This window comes from Myodes glareolus, chromosome 18 (assembly GCF_982192425.1).
Source record: "Myodes glareolus chromosome 18, mMyoGla1.1, whole genome shotgun sequence".
NCBI lineage: Eukaryota > Metazoa > Chordata > Mammalia > Rodentia > Cricetidae > Myodes > Myodes glareolus.
In genome coordinates, this window is record NC_142043.1 from 70,763,335 (window position 1) to 70,779,296 (window position 15,962).

General features: G+C 48.9%; 1 protein-coding gene and 2 long non-coding RNA genes across 3 annotated transcripts; 1 reads left to right on the plus strand and 2 right to left on the minus strand.

The window, feature by feature from the left end:
* Positions 1–73: 73 nt before the first annotated feature.
* LOC125404701 (H-2 class I histocompatibility antigen, D-37 alpha chain-like) lies at positions 74–2,406 on the minus strand. Its single transcript, XM_087898612.1, has 5 exons — positions 2,201–2,406; positions 1,771–2,040; positions 1,270–1,545; positions 461–736; positions 74–333 (listed from the first exon to the last, which is right to left on the minus strand). The coding sequence occupies exons 1-5, from the start codon at positions 2,259–2,261 to the stop codon at positions 89–91; spliced, it is 1,128 nt and encodes a 375-aa protein (XP_087754738.1). The 5' UTR covers positions 2,262–2,406; the 3' UTR covers positions 74–88.
* A 10,265-nt stretch (positions 2,407–12,671) lies between these two features.
* Positions 12,672–13,626, plus strand: LOC148119242 (uncharacterized). The gene is made up of 2 exons (XR_015735528.1): positions 12,672–13,088; positions 13,236–13,626. It is a non-coding gene; the product is annotated as an uncharacterized LOC148119242 (long non-coding RNA).
* Positions 13,627–14,613: 987 nt separating this feature from the next.
* LOC148119243 (uncharacterized) lies at positions 14,614–15,462 on the minus strand. Its single transcript, XR_015735529.1, has 2 exons — positions 15,308–15,462; positions 14,614–14,898 (listed from the first exon to the last, which is right to left on the minus strand). It is a non-coding gene; the product is annotated as an uncharacterized LOC148119243 (long non-coding RNA).
* Between the last annotated feature and the right edge of the window lie 500 nt (positions 15,463–15,962).

A 15,962-nucleotide genomic window follows, 5' to 3' on the forward strand; every position in this document is an offset into this window, starting at 1 on the left:
AAAACTTGGTGTCCAATGAGAACTGTGTCCAGGGTAAGGAACTCGATTGGACTTGGAAGTGGAACTGTGTATATGGAAGTCCCTAGCCCTAGGAAGTTTCCAGAACTAGCAGCAGACCCAACACAGAGACAGGAGCAATGAGGTTGTGGATGTGTTTCTCATTAATGAGGCAGAGCACACTTCTAAAAGGAGCTGAGAGAGAACTCGGACCCTGCCCTTTCCTACCTGTGTTTCTCTTCCTCTTCCTCACAACAGCCACCACAGCCATCACAGCTCCAAGGAGAACCAGACCAGCAATGACTGCCATGATGAGGACCGTGGACCCAGGAGGCTCTGAGAAAGGAAGGACAGGGAGGTAAGGTGAGGGTCATGACCCCAGCTCTCAGCCCTGACCCTGCTCAAGGTCTGCAGAAGGCTCCAGCTTTCCCTGACCCCAGCTCTGCACCCACTCCCTCCTTACCCCATCTCAGGGTCAGGGGCTCAGGCAGCCCTTCATGGTGCACATGGCATGTGTATTTGTGCTCCTCCCCAGAAGGCACCACCATGGCTGCCCACTTCTGGAAGGTTCCATCGCCAGAAAGTCTGGTCTCCACCAGCTCCGTGTCCTGTGTCTGTTCCACCTCCTCCCTCTGTCCGGTCAGTGTGATGTCAGCAGGATAGAAGCCCAGGGCCCAGCACCTCAGGGTGACAACACCTTTAGGTCCAGGATGATGGGTCACATGTGCCTTTGGGGGGTCTGAGGAAAAGAGTTGTGAAGATGTGACATCTTGCTTTCTTCTGGGAACTCAGCAGTATTCATGTGAGCATTCTGGGAATGGACAGGGAAACTGGAGTGGGATTAGGGTGTCCTGATATTAATAGACCCCAGCTAGAGTTCAGGCCCCGGGGTCTTGTGCTCTTCAGGATGCTCTAAGATGTGAGTGACAGTTTGGGGTAGGAGGCTTCAGGGCTCTGCAGACCGATGGAGGGGAAGGGATTCTGGTCCTGAGCTGAGTGAGGGCCAGGAGACTCAGGAAAGCTGGAGTCAGACTCCAGAGACACCGAGGGTGACCACAGAGGAGGCCTGAGAGAAAAAGCTCCTGTGGGTCCAGGGCCATCGTCAAGACTGACCTGCTGTAAAAGGGCTAGTCTCCCAATGGGAAAAGCAGCCTGGAGTCTCCCGGTCCATATTCCTCAGCTCGGTGACTGATGAACAGTGTTCTTCCTCTGAGTATGCCCAGAGCCTTTCCCCACACTACAGATGAAAAGCGAGGGTGAGTCTCCAGGTACCTGAGCGCAGCAGGGTCGCGTTCCCCAACTGCAAGTATCTCTGGAGCCAGCCTATGCAGGGGCCCTGCAGGTAAGCTCTCTGGTGGTCGGCCTCGTCTACCTTCTCTAATTTGTGCTTAGAGATCTGAGAGGCTGCATCATTTGCGGTCCAGGAGCTCAGGTCCTCGTTCAGGAAGATATAATCCCGGCCATCGTAGGCCTCCTGACAGTACCCGCGGAGGAGGCGTCCATCTGGACCCATGTCACAGCCATACATCCACTGCAGAGTGTGAGGTTCTGGTAGGGACACAGTGGTAAGCGCCACCTTGTGGCACCCGTGCCCCCTGTTAGTGCGTCCTTAATCCGACCTTTCAGAAACGAAAAGTGCAACCAAACCTAAGCCAAACTCTGTGAGGTCTTTCCTGTTAGAGGGTCTGGGCAGGTGTTTGGATGAAGATGACCCAAGTCCGTCCCAGGGGAGATGGAGGGGTCGTGTCTGTGATCGGGGCCACGGTCACTCACCGTCGTCACTCTGATTGTAGTAGCCGCGCAGGGTCTGGAGATTCAATTTGAAGTGCTTCCCTGTCTTCCTGGCTTTCCGTGTCTCCCTCTCCCAATACTCCGGCCCCTCCTGTCCCATCCACGGCGCCCCCGGTCCCATCATAGGAGTCTCCGTGTCACTGTCGAAGCGCACGAACTGCGTGTCGTCCACGTAGCCGACGACGATGAACCGCGGCTCCCGGAGGCCAGGTCGGGACACGGCGGTGTGGAAATACCGCAGGGAGTGCGAGCCTGGGGACAATGCACCGTGAGACCCCGACCTCCTCCAGGGATCAGGGTCCCAGGTGAAGGCAGGGGAGACACGGACTAGGGCAGTAAGATGCGTTTATGGCATACTGTCCCCACCCGGCTCCCTGCTCCTTCCCGCAGAGTCTCCCCACCCCTTACTCACTAGCCTGTGTCTGGACCAGGACTATGGTGCTTGCCAACAGCTTGAGCCAGTAAGAAGACATTTTCCTCAGTACAGGGGCCAGTGAAGGGTGTAGATACGATTCCTGTCAACTGCTATACTTGGAACCTCTGTGTCACTGATTGGTTTCTCTAGAAACTCGGTGTCCAATGAACTGTGAGTGCATCATTTGTGTCCGGAGAGAGGAACCCGGTGGGAGTTGAAAGTGGAATTGTGTGTACGGAAAACAGTGCCGGGCATTGTTCTGGCGTCTTTAATACAGAAAACGTTGTCAAAAGTCACTGCATGACCTAGGAGTTTAACCGGACCCACGTCCTCTTCACTCTGGGGCAGCAGTGAGTGTCCTGGATAGTGTGGGCACCTGACCCCGTACCCAGCCCGGCAAACCCGATACCGCCCACCCGCAGGAACAGTCCCCAAAACAAAGCAAAACTCAGACACCCACAGCCTCCTGTGGAATCTCAAACACTGGTATCAGGGGAGTTCAGGACCCTGCCCTAGGTCTTGAGTGGTTGTGATCCCTGACGCGGTAGTCACTCACCCTTTTGACTCTGGATGTAGAGGTGGAGCAGGTTCTGGAGGCAGGTTTGGAAATTCTGTCTGTGCTCCTGTGGGTCCCCAGTGCTCCAGCTCCTTCCGCTGGCTCCACTGTCTGCTCTCAGGGCTCAACGCGTTTGAACTCCATTGTTGTCCGTGTAGCCTGAAGCAATAAAAGCGCCGGAGGGGGCAGGATGGCAGGACACAGCTGTGGCAAAATAGGGAAGCAGAGCCTGGGAAAAGCGTGCAGTGAGATCCCGACCATCCTCGCTAGACAAACCTGGAAGAGAGAGCAAGATTGAAATCACTAGGTTTTTATACTTCCCAAACCAAACCACACCTTTATGCGCTCAGAACCTGAAAGCCACTTCTGAGGACTTGGGATTTTGTCCTCACTCAATAAAGCTAGATCTCTCTCTCTCTCTCTCTCTCTCTCTCTCTCTCTCTCTCTCTCTCTCTCTCTCTCTCTTTATCTTTCTCTTATTGAGTTTTATTGAGCTCTACAATCTCCTCTGCTCCCCTTCCTGACTCTTCCCTCCCTTTCAGCCCTCTCCCAAGGTTCCCATGCTCCCAATTTACTCAGGAGATCTTGTCCTTTTCTACTTCCCATGTAGATTAGATCTATGTAAGTCTCTCTTAGTGTCCACATTATTGTCTAAGTTCTCTGGTATTGTGATTTCTAGGCTGGTTTACTTTGCTTTATGTTTAAAAACCTCCTATGAGTGAGTACATGTGATAATTGTCTGTGTCTGGGTTACCTCACTCAAAATAATGTTCTCCAGCTCCATCCATTTACCTGCAAATTTCAAGATGTCGTTATTTTTTTCTGCTGTGTAGTACTCCATGTGAAAATATACCACATTTTTCTTATCCATCCCTTTGGTCGAGGGACATTTAGGTTGTTTCCAGGTTCTGGCTATGACAAACAAGGCTGCTATGAACATAGTTGAGCACATGTCCTTGTGGCACAATTGAACATCCTTTGGATATATACCCAAATAGGTATTGTTGGGTCTTGACGAAGGTTGTTTCTTAATTTTCTGAGAAATCACTACACTGACATCCAAAGGGGTTGTACCAGCTTGCATTACCCCCAGCAATGCAGAAGTGTTCCTTTTACTCCACTGTAGGAACCTGTTCCTCCAAGGTCAGCTAGAGTCTCTGGATAGGGAATCCTCGAGGTCAAAGAAAACTCAGAAGAAACAGAAGACAGGATAGAATCGGGAGGTCTGTCTGGTCATGCCAAAGCAGCCAAACATCCCAGAGTTTATTTCAGAACTTGCTTATTTACAAAAGCAGAACAAAGCACAGCACAGATGTCAGTTCGTATCTAACCACAAGACCATTGCTGTCCCTGATTGAGCAGCCTCCTCTCCAACAGGTGCTTGCTGCTTGGAAGCAACCTTACATTCTGTCTTGATGTTCCTGAGGTTTGCCATTGGTAGTATACCATCTGTTAGATAGAGTGTTCTTTTCTCATGAGCTAAATCAGAAGTCTCTCATAGCCCTCAAGGTTATAAGAAAAATTAGAGCAGGCAAGCTTGAACTCAAGTTCAAGTAAGTTTAAGTAAGAAATGACTCTAGATGGAAACACATGGTCTCCCATATCCTACATCCTCTCCAGCATAAGCTGTCATCAGTGTTTTTAATCTTGGCCATTCTTACAGGTGTAAGATGGAATCTCAGAGTTGTTTTGATTTGCATTTCTCTGATGACTAAGGATGTTGAACATTTCCTTAAGTGTCTTTCAGCCATTTTAGATTCTTCTGTTGAGAGTTCTCTGTTTAGGTCTGTACTTCATTTTTTATTGGATTATTTATTCTTTTAACAACCAGTTTCTTGAGTTCTTTGTATATTTTGGAGATCAGACCTCTGTCTCATGTGGGGTTGGTGAAGATTTTTTCCCATTCTGTAGGCTGTCGTTTTGTCTTGTTGAACATGTTCTTTGCTTTACAGAAACTTTTCAGTTTCAGGAGGTCCCATTTATTAATTGTTTCTCTCAGTTTCTATGCTACTGGGGTTATATTTTGGAAGTGTTCTCCTGTGCTAATGAATGTGTTCAAGTGTGCTTCCCACTTTCTCTTCTATGAGAGTCAGTGTAGCTGGCTTTATGTTGAGGTCTTTGATCCATTTGGACTTGAGTCTTGTGCATGGTGATAGATATGGTCTATTTTCATTCTTCTACATGTTGGTATCCAGTTATGCCAGCACCATTTGATAAATATTCTTTCTTTTTTCCATTTGATATTTTTTGTTTCTTTGTCAAAAATAGGGTGTTCGAAGGTATGTGGATTAATATCAGGTTCTTTGATTCAGTTCCATTGATCCTCCTGTCTGTTTTTATGCCAATACCAGGCTGTTTTCAGTCCTGTAGCTCTGTAGTAGAGTTTGGAGTCAGGGATTGTGATGCCTCCAGAAGTTCTTTTATTGTACTGGATTGTTTTGGCTATCCTGGGTTTTTTGCTTTTCCATATAAAGCTGAGTACTGTTCTTTCGAGGTCTTTGAAATATAAAACTGGGTCTCTGTATGATTACGTAATGCATGATTTAAAGACGAAAAAACTAAATCAAGGGATAATTAACTGGGATTGACATATTATTAGTCATCATTTTGATAGTCCTTGTTGTTTTTATAATTCTTGGTTTATCTCTTAAAAAGTTGTTTGGTATGACTAACAAGATACAGGCCCTGGAAAAACTTAATAAAACAGATCATAGAGATATTCAGATTCAGACAAAGGAATTTAATGGAGAACCAATTTCAGCATTGCATTATAAGGCAAGAGAAGAACAGATTAAGTTTTAAACAACCAACCTTAATATATCCAGTAACCTTGCAGGAATTGCCAAATGATAGAGGCTCTGTAAGAACTGATTGGACTCCTGTGTCCTTGTTAGACTTAAGGAGATTCAAGAAAGCAGGGATGGTGCAGTTCCCTGAGTGGCTGCAGTAGGCCAGGAGGAGAGAAAGACAGATGGGAATGCCATGACACCACCTGGCAGGTCTCCAAAGGCGGCTGGTCCCCGGCAGGGAGAAAGGTGGTGGCAGGCAAGAATCAGAGACGTGGATAGGCACACCATTCAGAGTGAGGTTGTATATTTATTCGGTGGGTTATCAAGGGGAAAGGAAGAAGAGGAGAAGAAGAGAGAGACAGAGGGAGAGAGAGAGAGAGAGAGAGAGAGGGAGGGGGAGAGAGAAAAAAACAGAAGGGGAGAAGGGGAGAAGTGGGGAGAATGGAGTGAGGCAGAAGCTGACTCTTCAGGGGACAGACAGAAAAGGGAAAAGGAAGAGACTCAGGTTGCAAGCAGGAAGATCTGCCTGCCTCAGTGGATGTGGCTTGTCTCTTAAAGAGACAGGATAGACCATTACAGCATGTATTCACCTTTTGTGAAGCAGCTGTTAAACTTGTGATCGGTTTGTAATAGAATTATCTCTAAAGACTGGACAAACTTGGTTAAAGCTGTTTTAGAGCCTGGTCCACAATCACAGAGGAGAACCTGGTTCAGAGAAGAGGCTAAGGTTACTGAACAACAGAGTAAAGCTAGAGGTATGGTATGGAAATCTGCCAAGACCCACTTCCTGGAGAAGGAGGCTGTGCTACTATAGAAAGGCAATCTTTCTAGGATGACCATGCTCTGGCTTTGTGCCACGCAGCAGCTTTGAATGCTTGGGACAGAACTGGAGAAGTAGGAAAGAAAACTGAGTTCTCACCAGAACCCCAGTCTGAGGTTGTGGTCCTGGTGGCTCACAGAAGGCATGTGTGGTTCCTAGAGCTGGGGACAGGCTGGGCAGGTGAATGGGAGGGGGTCAGCCTGGCAGGTCCCACTACTGGATCTTCAACCTGCAGGTATCAGATGGGGCCCTGGAACAAAACCCCTGCTTTATTCATCCACCAAGAAACCATGGCGGAATGAAGAATTGTGCTCCCTGGGCAGTGGTTTTAGTGCCTTAGTCCATGGTTTTCGTGACCTTTAGTTACCTGAGGCCTGAAGATAACAAGTCACACATTACAGTCATAAAATATATTGCATTTTATGTTTTGACCTTTCTGCCTACTGACATCTAATCTGCTCTCTAGTTTATGCCACCTGGCACAGGCATCATCCTCTGTCCATGTCCACCCCGTGAACACTGAAGAGGGCAGAGGAACTCAGGGGTCAACTCAGTTTCAGATCCACTGTCCACACCAGGCCCCGTCCACCTCCCTCCTCTCATCAGCTCCTGAGTCCTCTCTCCTTACTAACATTGTGAGTGCAGGGCGGCCAGTGTTGGGGTGTGGGGTTCATGCTTCGGGAAATTGTTCACTGCTTAATGTGCCTAATCTATTAGTTAAACTGGATCATGGGAGAGTCTGAACAGAAACACATGGAATGTGGGCATCCTTCACTGCTGGGGTTGCATCCAGGCACCTGCAGGGTAGGCAGACAGCTGCCTTGAAGCTATGTTCTGGCTTCACACAAACTTGGGCTGTGGAAGGAAGGTCTTTGTCACACACAACAGCTGGGGCCAGGGATGCACCATCTGGGACAAACACTAGGAGACTGTGGGTCTAGCACATGGCTGTTTTTACCCATTCATTCACATAAGAAGAACACAGATTCCTGAGCTGTCAGGCTTGGCAGTGTGAGCTGCCCACTGCAGGCGAACACAGGAGCCTGGGCTCTGTGGGAGTCTGTGTGGTGCTTGCAGGTCAGCGCCCCTGCTTTAAAGAGAAACCATCTCTGCACTGTGTTCCTGACCAGCTCAGACATCATGGGGATTTGGGGGTGGGGTGGGAAAGAGCAAACAGCTGTAGTTATCCAGTGGTTTCCCCTTGGAATACCATCAGGAGAATTCTGGGCCAGGGATCAAGAAGGGGATGTTCCACACAGACCTCCATGCAGAGGGTGGAGACATGACAAAATCCTAAGTCCTCAGAAGTGGCTTTTATGTTCTGAGGACTGAAGGTGGACTTTGGGCTGGGAAATGTAGACAAGTGGTTTCAATGTTGCTCTTTCTTGCTGCCAGGTTCCTCCTCACAACTACAGTAATTTCACCTCACACTCCAGGAACTCCACTGGGCATGGGTTCCTGGATAACATAATAAAAATTGCTGTGATTGCAACTTACAAAGTCTGCCTGACTTTGAGTGGCTCTGCTTTGATTCTATCTAGGCCTGAGCACTTGGACTCCGGAGCCATGCGCTCTGCTGGGGCTGGTGGCAGCACTGGCCGCAGCGGTAAGTGCTGGGGGGGGGGGGGGGGTCGGGAGGGAAACGGGCTTTGTGGGGAGGGCGGGGGCGGCACCGGAGAAGCCGAGTCCCCGCGTGGCCCAGCCGGACCCTTCTGCCCCTTCTCCACCCGCGTCCCGAACCCCGCACTCTGGGGTCCCGGGAGCAGGGTCGGGGTCTCAGGGCGCGCCGCCCCCACGCTAGCCCTCTATGCGGTATTTCTACACCACCGTGTCCCGGCCCGGCCTCGAGGAACCCCCGTTTATGGAAGTCGGCTACGAGGACGACACGCAGTTCGTGCGCTTCGACAGCGACACGGAGACTCCGAGGATGGAGGCGCGGGCGTCGTGGGTAGAGCGGCCATAGTTTTGGGAGAGGAAGGGACTGATCGCAAAGACCAGCTAGGAGATTTTCTGAGTGAACCTGGGGAACCTGTTCTGCTACTACAACCAGGGGGAGGGTGGTGAGTGATTGCGGTTGGAGGATGCGACCCATCACGGATCAGTTTAAAATTGATCCCATGTGCCAGATTCTTCCTGGAGATTTCGGACCGCAGAGATGCTGGACAGGCAATGACCTGGACCCACTTTCACTTTCAGTTTAGAGGAGTCCCGGGAGTGCAGGTGACGGTTCGGGGCAGGTGGGCGGGGTTGACCGCGAGTTCCTGCAGGTTCTCACTCCCGCCATCCCCAGCCGATGTAGAGAGGTGAGGTGGAGTTGGACGAGGTGGGGTTGGAGGGCTGTCTCCTCCTCCCGTATTATCAATTAGCCTAAGAAGGCCGCGATTACGTCGCCATGAACAAGGACCTGACGTCGCCATGAACAAGGACCTGACGACAGGGACGGCGGCACAAGCCGAAGCAGGATGGTTTTGAAGAGAGAGACTGGATCTACCAGGAGAGCCCAGTGTGGAAAGTCTCTGTGCAGACACCTGGAGAACGGAAAGGACGCGCTGTTGCGCACAGCTCCAGGGGCCACGGGCAACTCCTCCCTCTGCCCTCGATTAATAATATGCATGCTAAGTCCATCCATTTTCCTGAATATTTTGTGATTACATTGGTTAGAGCCGAACAGTATTCCATCTTATCTGTATACCAAATTTCCATTATCTATTCATCTGTTAATGGACACCTGGGTTAAATCCAATTCTTTGCTCTCAGCAATAAAGCAGTAATAAACGTGGGATGTAAATATCTGCCCAGGAGTAAAATAGCTGAGTCGTATGGCAGATCTATTTGAATGTTTTGAGTAATGTCCAAAATGACGGTATTAATTTACACACACACACACACACACACACACACACACACACACACACAGGAGCAAGGACTCCCCTCCCTCCACATCCTCTCCAACATTTGCTTTCAGATTTGCTGATGACAGCCTTTCTGACTGGGGTGAAGTGCTGTCTCTAAGCAGTTTTATCATTTTTATTTCACTCTTTCATGTGGCTGAGGGTTTGGTCTGCATGTGTGCATGTGCACCACGTGTGTGCCTGGTGTCTGGGCTCAGAAGAGGGTGTCAGGTCCCTGGGGCTGGAGTTACACACAGTGCATCTAACCCAGGTCCTCTGCAGAGCATAAGTGCCTTCATCTCTGAGCCAACTCTCCAGCCCCTCAAAGGAGTTTAATCTGCATTTCATGAAGGGTAGAGATACTGCACACTAACCATAGCTAGTGGCCACTTGTGTGTTTTTCTTTTATTAAGACAACTATCTGTTCAGTTTCCTCACCCATTAGTTGATTGGCAAGGTTGGTTCCTTGCTATTTAGTTACTGCAGTTCTTCCTAAATTGAGACTCTAGTCCCTGCCTGCAGTCCAGCTGGTACAGGTCTCCTCCTTCTGTTCTCTCTGCTGATTGTGTCCTATGCTGTGGAGAGAAAGCATTTTCATGTTGACGCGTGGCTTCATTTTCATTTTCTTATTTTTAAGTTTTGCCCAATCCAATATCTGGAAGAAAATCCCTGTTTTCTTCTTGAACTTTGGGTTTTTCAGATTTTAACGTTTCCAAGTTGACTTTTGTACAAGGAAAAAAGTGAGCATCTGAATTCATCTTCTCAGGTAGGAAAATGATGTTGTAGCATCGTGTGTAGAATGGGCTCTCTTCACTGTGTGCTTTGAATTCTTCGTGGAGAACTGAGTGTGCAAAGCTTTGCCATTTTATCTCCAGGGTCTCAATCCCTGGCCCTCGATTTTCCTGTTTAGTTTATGTCAGTTCCAGGCTGTCTTTGTCACTGCAGCTTTGCAGTGAAATGTGAGGTTGGGAGTGGAGCAGCTGCAGGGTGTTTGGCAGCTCATGGTTTTGTCATTGCATGTAAGTTCTTGTTCTTTCTCAAATGATGGAATATGTCAGAGTCTTCAAAGTATTGCATTAAATCTGAATATTAAGTTTGATAGTATGGGTTTTTTCCAATATTAACTCTGCCAGTTCAGGAACATGGATTGTCTCCACATCTTCTAACATCCTCTACTGTGATTTCCTGTGTCAGTGTCGTGGTGCTTTCATTGCAGACTTCTTTCTTTCTTTGGTTACATATATTTCTAGACACTTGATTCTGGTGGAGTCACGTTGATTGTCGTACATTTCCTAAGATACACTGCTGGCACAAATGAAGGCTACTTTTTAAATAGTGATGTTGTATCTGGAAACCACAGGTGTTTATTAGGTCCCAGACTTTTCCTGTGGACTCAACAGGATTTTCTAAGTAAAGAATCGTGTTGTCTGGAAATAGAGGTAGTGTGACTCCTTCCTTTTCTGTTTTCATCGCGTCTATGTCTATTTTCTGTGTAATTCTGTTAGCTTATATAAATCATCACTGTATCAGATAGGATGGTGGAGACTACACTCCCTTGTCTCCTCCTGGCTTTAGAGGAAACTCAGTCTGTCTCTCCTTCTGACATCATATCCACCTTTCCGCTGTCTCTCACATGTGGGAGGTGGAAAGTTCTTTTTGACCTCTGTGTAATTCTGGTAGCTTATATAAATCATCACTGTATCAGATAGAATGGTGGAGACTGTACTCCCTTGTCACCTCCTGGCTTTAGTCTCAGTCTAAACTCAGTCTGTTCTCCTCCTGACATCATATCCACCTCTCCCCCGTCTCTCACATGTGGGAGGTGGAAAGTTCTTTTTGACCTCCTTACTTTTAGCTTAGACTGACTCTCCCAGGACTCACCCTTCTCTCAGGACAATTCAGAGTGTGTCTCCAGAGGGAAGGGGAGAAGGTCCTGAAATGACCAAGGCAGTTGACCTTCAGTCTGCAGTCCTGTGGGCAACAGCATGCCACATGCCCAGTTCTCAGCTCACACACAGGGTCTCTCGAGTCATCAGTGAGGCTGAATCCCTCAGCTCCACCCGGTCAGGAGCAGAAGGCCATTTTTCCTGTTGTTAAACCCAGACTTCTCTGACCCTGGGCCGCTGTCCTCAAGTTTAATGGTTGCTGCCTTTGAAACCACCCTCCTCAGCAACTGCAACTCCGCCTCTACAAGCAGCGCTGGGCCACAAGAGCTGCAGCCTGAGGAAATTCTGTTCCCTCGGGCACCGACTCTTTCAAAGCTACTAAGAGAACTCATCTAGATCTCTGCTCCACTAAAGAACTCAGGATTCAAAGGCTGGGGTAGAATCCTCTTCCCAGGGAGGCTGAATAGCAAGCAGCTCACCTAGCTCACCTCTCACCTCCCAGAAGCCCTCCTGCTGCTTCTGGCCCCTCCTTACAACCCCTTCTCCACCTGGCTCCTCCTCACAACTTCCTGTCAGCTGGTAGCCGACCCAGCCTCTGGTGAATACAGGTGAATTGTATTTAATCAGACACATCTTTGCGTCATTAAGCAAATGTCCCAGAGCATAAACAAAAAACCTTAATTTCTACAACACTGGACTCTTTCACCCACATATAAAATTAACTTGAGATGAGATTATCCAGGACCCTGTGTCTAAGTTACAGGGGACTTTCACCCCTCCCTCACCCACTTTCTGGCCCTTCCCAGGAAGGTCTCATGGACACTGCTGGAGTCTCCAGGGAGAATGCAAAACACCTGACATTTCCAACTTTCCTCCTCAGATCTTCCAGAGATCCATGTGACCCATCATCCTGGATATAAAGGTGATATCACCCTGAGGTGCTGGGTCCTGGGATTCTACCCTGCTGACATCACCCTGACCTGGCAGAGGGAGGAGGAGGAACAGACTCAGGACATGGAGCTGGTGGAGACCAGGCCTGCAGGGGAAGGAATCTTCCAGAAATGGGCATCTCTGGTGGTGCCTTCTGGGAGGAGCACAAATACACATGCCATGTTCACCATGAAGGGCTGCCTGTGCCCCTCACCCTGAGATGGGGTCAGGGAAAGCTGGAGTCTTCTACAGACACTCAGCAGGCTGAGGCATCATAGCTTCAGCCCTGACCCTCACCTTCTCTTGCCTTCCCTCCTAGATCCCCACCCCCCGTCCACCATCACCATCATGACTATTGTTGGTGCTGTCCTTGGAGCTGTGGTCTTAGGTTTTATCATTGGTGTGATGATGTGGATGAGGAAGAACACAGGGTCTGCATTTGTTTATTTTCTGTTTTTGTATTCAGCACATTAAAGAAGGGTGCACACTCACACAACACACACACACACACACACACACACACACACACACACACACACACACAAAACACCCTGCCCATCTCTAGGTCTGTATGGTGACAATCACCTTACTGTAGGGAAATGTTCATAACCCTGGTGCTGGAGGTGATAGGGACCTGATCCTCAGAGGTCAGAGGGGAAGGTCCCTGCTGAGCACAGACCCCCAGCCTGGCATTGGCTCTCTCCCTGCACACCTCCTTCTCCTGCCTGCTTACCTTTCCCTGGTCTGCAGTCACAATTCTGAAAACTCTCTGGGGCCCAGGACTTCCCTGGTCTCTCACAGCTTTTCCTCTCACAGGGGGTAAAGGAGGCAACTTTGCTCCTGCTGCAGGTCAGTGTGTCAGGGAAGAATCCTCCCTGAGGAACTGGAGTGGAGGCTGAGCTGATGGTTTCTCCTCCAGCCCCACCTGTCAATCTCCCGACTTTGTCTGGTTATTTCTCCTGCAGGCAGGGACAGTGTTCAGAGCTCTGTCTTGTCTCTGGAGGCTTGAAAAGGTGACACCTTGGGGCCTGAGGTCGGGGCTGAGGCAAGGAGGAGAGGACTGGGTCTCAGGGCCTCTCAGACTTAGACTTCTCTGAGTGGAGGCCTTTGGGAGGTCTTTATAGTGACTTTCACGACTCTTTTTCTTTATCTTGGAACAGCTGCCTCGTGGGCCTGAGAAACCAGTTCTGACTTAAGGACAAACAAATTCTCTGTGGACAGCAATGTCTGAGGGTTTCTGCTTTTCCTGTGCACACAATGAGAAAAGCTGGGGACCAATCCCAGCCCTGTCCAGCAGGACCCTGCCCCTGCCCTTTCCCTGCTCCCTTCCTCAGCCAACCATCCTGGCCCACCACAGGCAGGAGGGGACATCTCTATTTCTGTCACCTCCTGCTGCCCTGAGTTCCAGCCCTCGTGTTCCCCACTGAACATAAAAATCAAATGTGAACTTGATGGTTCATGTCCTTAACTGAGACTGGCAGTCAAATTAAAGGAGAGAATTCTGCAAGTGTGATGTAGAAATTAAATGGCAGCAAGGAGAACCTTCCAGAATCTGTGTTTTTTGTGCTTCGTGTCAAGATGGGCACAGGAGGAGTCTGTGGGAGCTGAGTGAGGATGGGTCTGTGCTGGGTAGAGAGCTCTGTCCATTTGGGCTTCGTGCTCACTCTTTAGCTAAGTCCTCCCTGTTTCTTCTGTGTCACTTAGTATAAGAACATGCTGAGACACTCTGATCACAGGAATACAGTGATATCCCCAGCCCTGTCCTGTGTCCAGGATGAGAGCAGCCAGGGCTGCAGTGTGAGGCCTGCCTGGGCCCAGTCCTGGCTGTAGCCCTTTCCCCATCCATCCTGTTTACTTCTTCCATATTAGCTTGTGTGGAGGAGCCGCCCTGGGGTCATTCCTGTGTGTGCTGCCTGTCTCTTTCTCCTGTGAATGTGACCACAGTAGGAGCTGTTTTTCCTGTCCTTGTCCCAACCTGGCCCCTGCTCTCAGGAGGTGGTCTTCAGCCTCCTGAGCTCCTGCCTCCTTCCAGAGGTATTGCCTGGAGTCCCTCCCCCTCCCCCAATTTCTCAGAACCTAACCCTTGTGTGTAGGATCAGCAGAAAGGACTGATCCACAGGGTCTCAACTTAGATCCAGTCTTGTTGGTACTGTGTTCTGCTCTGCTCCACTGCCTCTACCTCCCCGGCTCTGGGAATCCTGGTGCTGCCTCTGAGGGTAACTCTAAAACTCATAGGCAGATTCCACTAGTGTGTGCAGCTAGGAAACTGATGAGGATCACAGTAACGTTGGTAATATTGGCATCAGCAGGCAAAGCCTTTGTGTGGCAAAGCTTTCCATGTAGCACGTCTCAATGCAGCCAAGAAGTTTACGTTAACAGGGAAGAATTTGTTGGGCAGAGCTGGTAAACACATATAACCCCAGCATTCCAAAAACAGAGGCAGGCAAATTACTTAGATGCAGGCCAGTCTGGTTCAGGACTGTCAGGGTTACACAGAGAAACCCTGTCTGGAAAAATAAAATCAAAAACCAACCAAAAAAAATTGAAGAAATTTTAATGCTTACTCACAGGAGAATTAGTTCATTTTAAAGAAATGATACAAATCAGCAGTGAGTGACTGTTGGGTCTGTTTTAAACTTTTTTTTATCGATCTGGATCTGGCCTTTTCTGTGTGTGTAACTTTAAAATTGCAGTAACTTGGGCTGGAGTGATGTCTAGGAGGTTAAGAGCACCCCTGCTCTTTCAGAGGTCCTGAGTTCAATTCCCGGCATCTGGTGCCCTCTTCTGGTGCTCAAGCACACGTGCAGGCTGAACACTGTAAACCTAATAAATAAAGATTTGTTTTTTGTATTACTTTAAAAAAATACCAATCCAAATTCCCACTCCCTCCCTCCTTCCCATTCCCTCCACACACCCTCCCACCCTACCCCCTTTATTCCCAAGAGAGGGTAAGGCACTTTGCTTTGTGGAAAGTCCAAGGCTCTCCCTACTATATCTAGGCTGAGCAAGGTATACATCCAAAGAAAATGGATCCCAAGAAGCCAGTACATGCAGTAGAGACAAATCCCAGTGCCACTGTCAGTGGCCCCTCAGTCTGCCCCAGCTTCAATCATATTCAGAGGGACTAGTTTGATCCCATGATTGTTCACTCTGTGTTCAGCTGGAGTTGGTGAGCTCCCATCAGCTCAGGCAAACTGTCTCAGTGGATGAACCAACCACTCATGGTTTTGACCTCCTTGCTCATATTCTCACTCCTTCCCCTCTTCAGTAGACCTTGGGAGCTCAGTCCAGTGCTCTGATGTGGGTCTGTGCTTCTGTTTCCATCTGTTGTTGGACGAAGGTTCTCTAGTGATATTCAAGATAACCATCAGTCTGACCACTGGGCAAGGCCAGTTGGGGCCCCCTCTCCTCTATTGCTTAGGGTCTTAGCTGGGTTCTTCTTTGTGGATTCCTGGGAATTTTTCTAGAGCCGGATTTCTTGCTAACCCTGTAATGGCTCCCTCAGTCAGGATTTCTCTTTCCTTGCTCTCATGTCTGTCCTGTGTGCAAATGCATGGCATTAGGAAACACTATCCTGAGTGAGGGAACCCAGACCCCCCACAAATGAATATAGTGTATACTCACTCATAAGTCGATACTAGCCATAAACAAAGGACATTTAGTCTATAGTTCATGATCCTAGAGAAGCTAAGTAATAAGGTGAACCCAAAGAAAAACATATATAGACACACCTGGAAATTGGAAACAGACAAGATCTCCTGACAAAATTGGGAGCTGGGAGCAGCAGGTAGAAGGAAGGGGAGAAGGGGAGGGAGGGCTGAGGAGAACTGGAGGGAATGGGATAGTAGAGATGAAAAAAGATTTATTCTTAAAAAAATGCTAAAAAC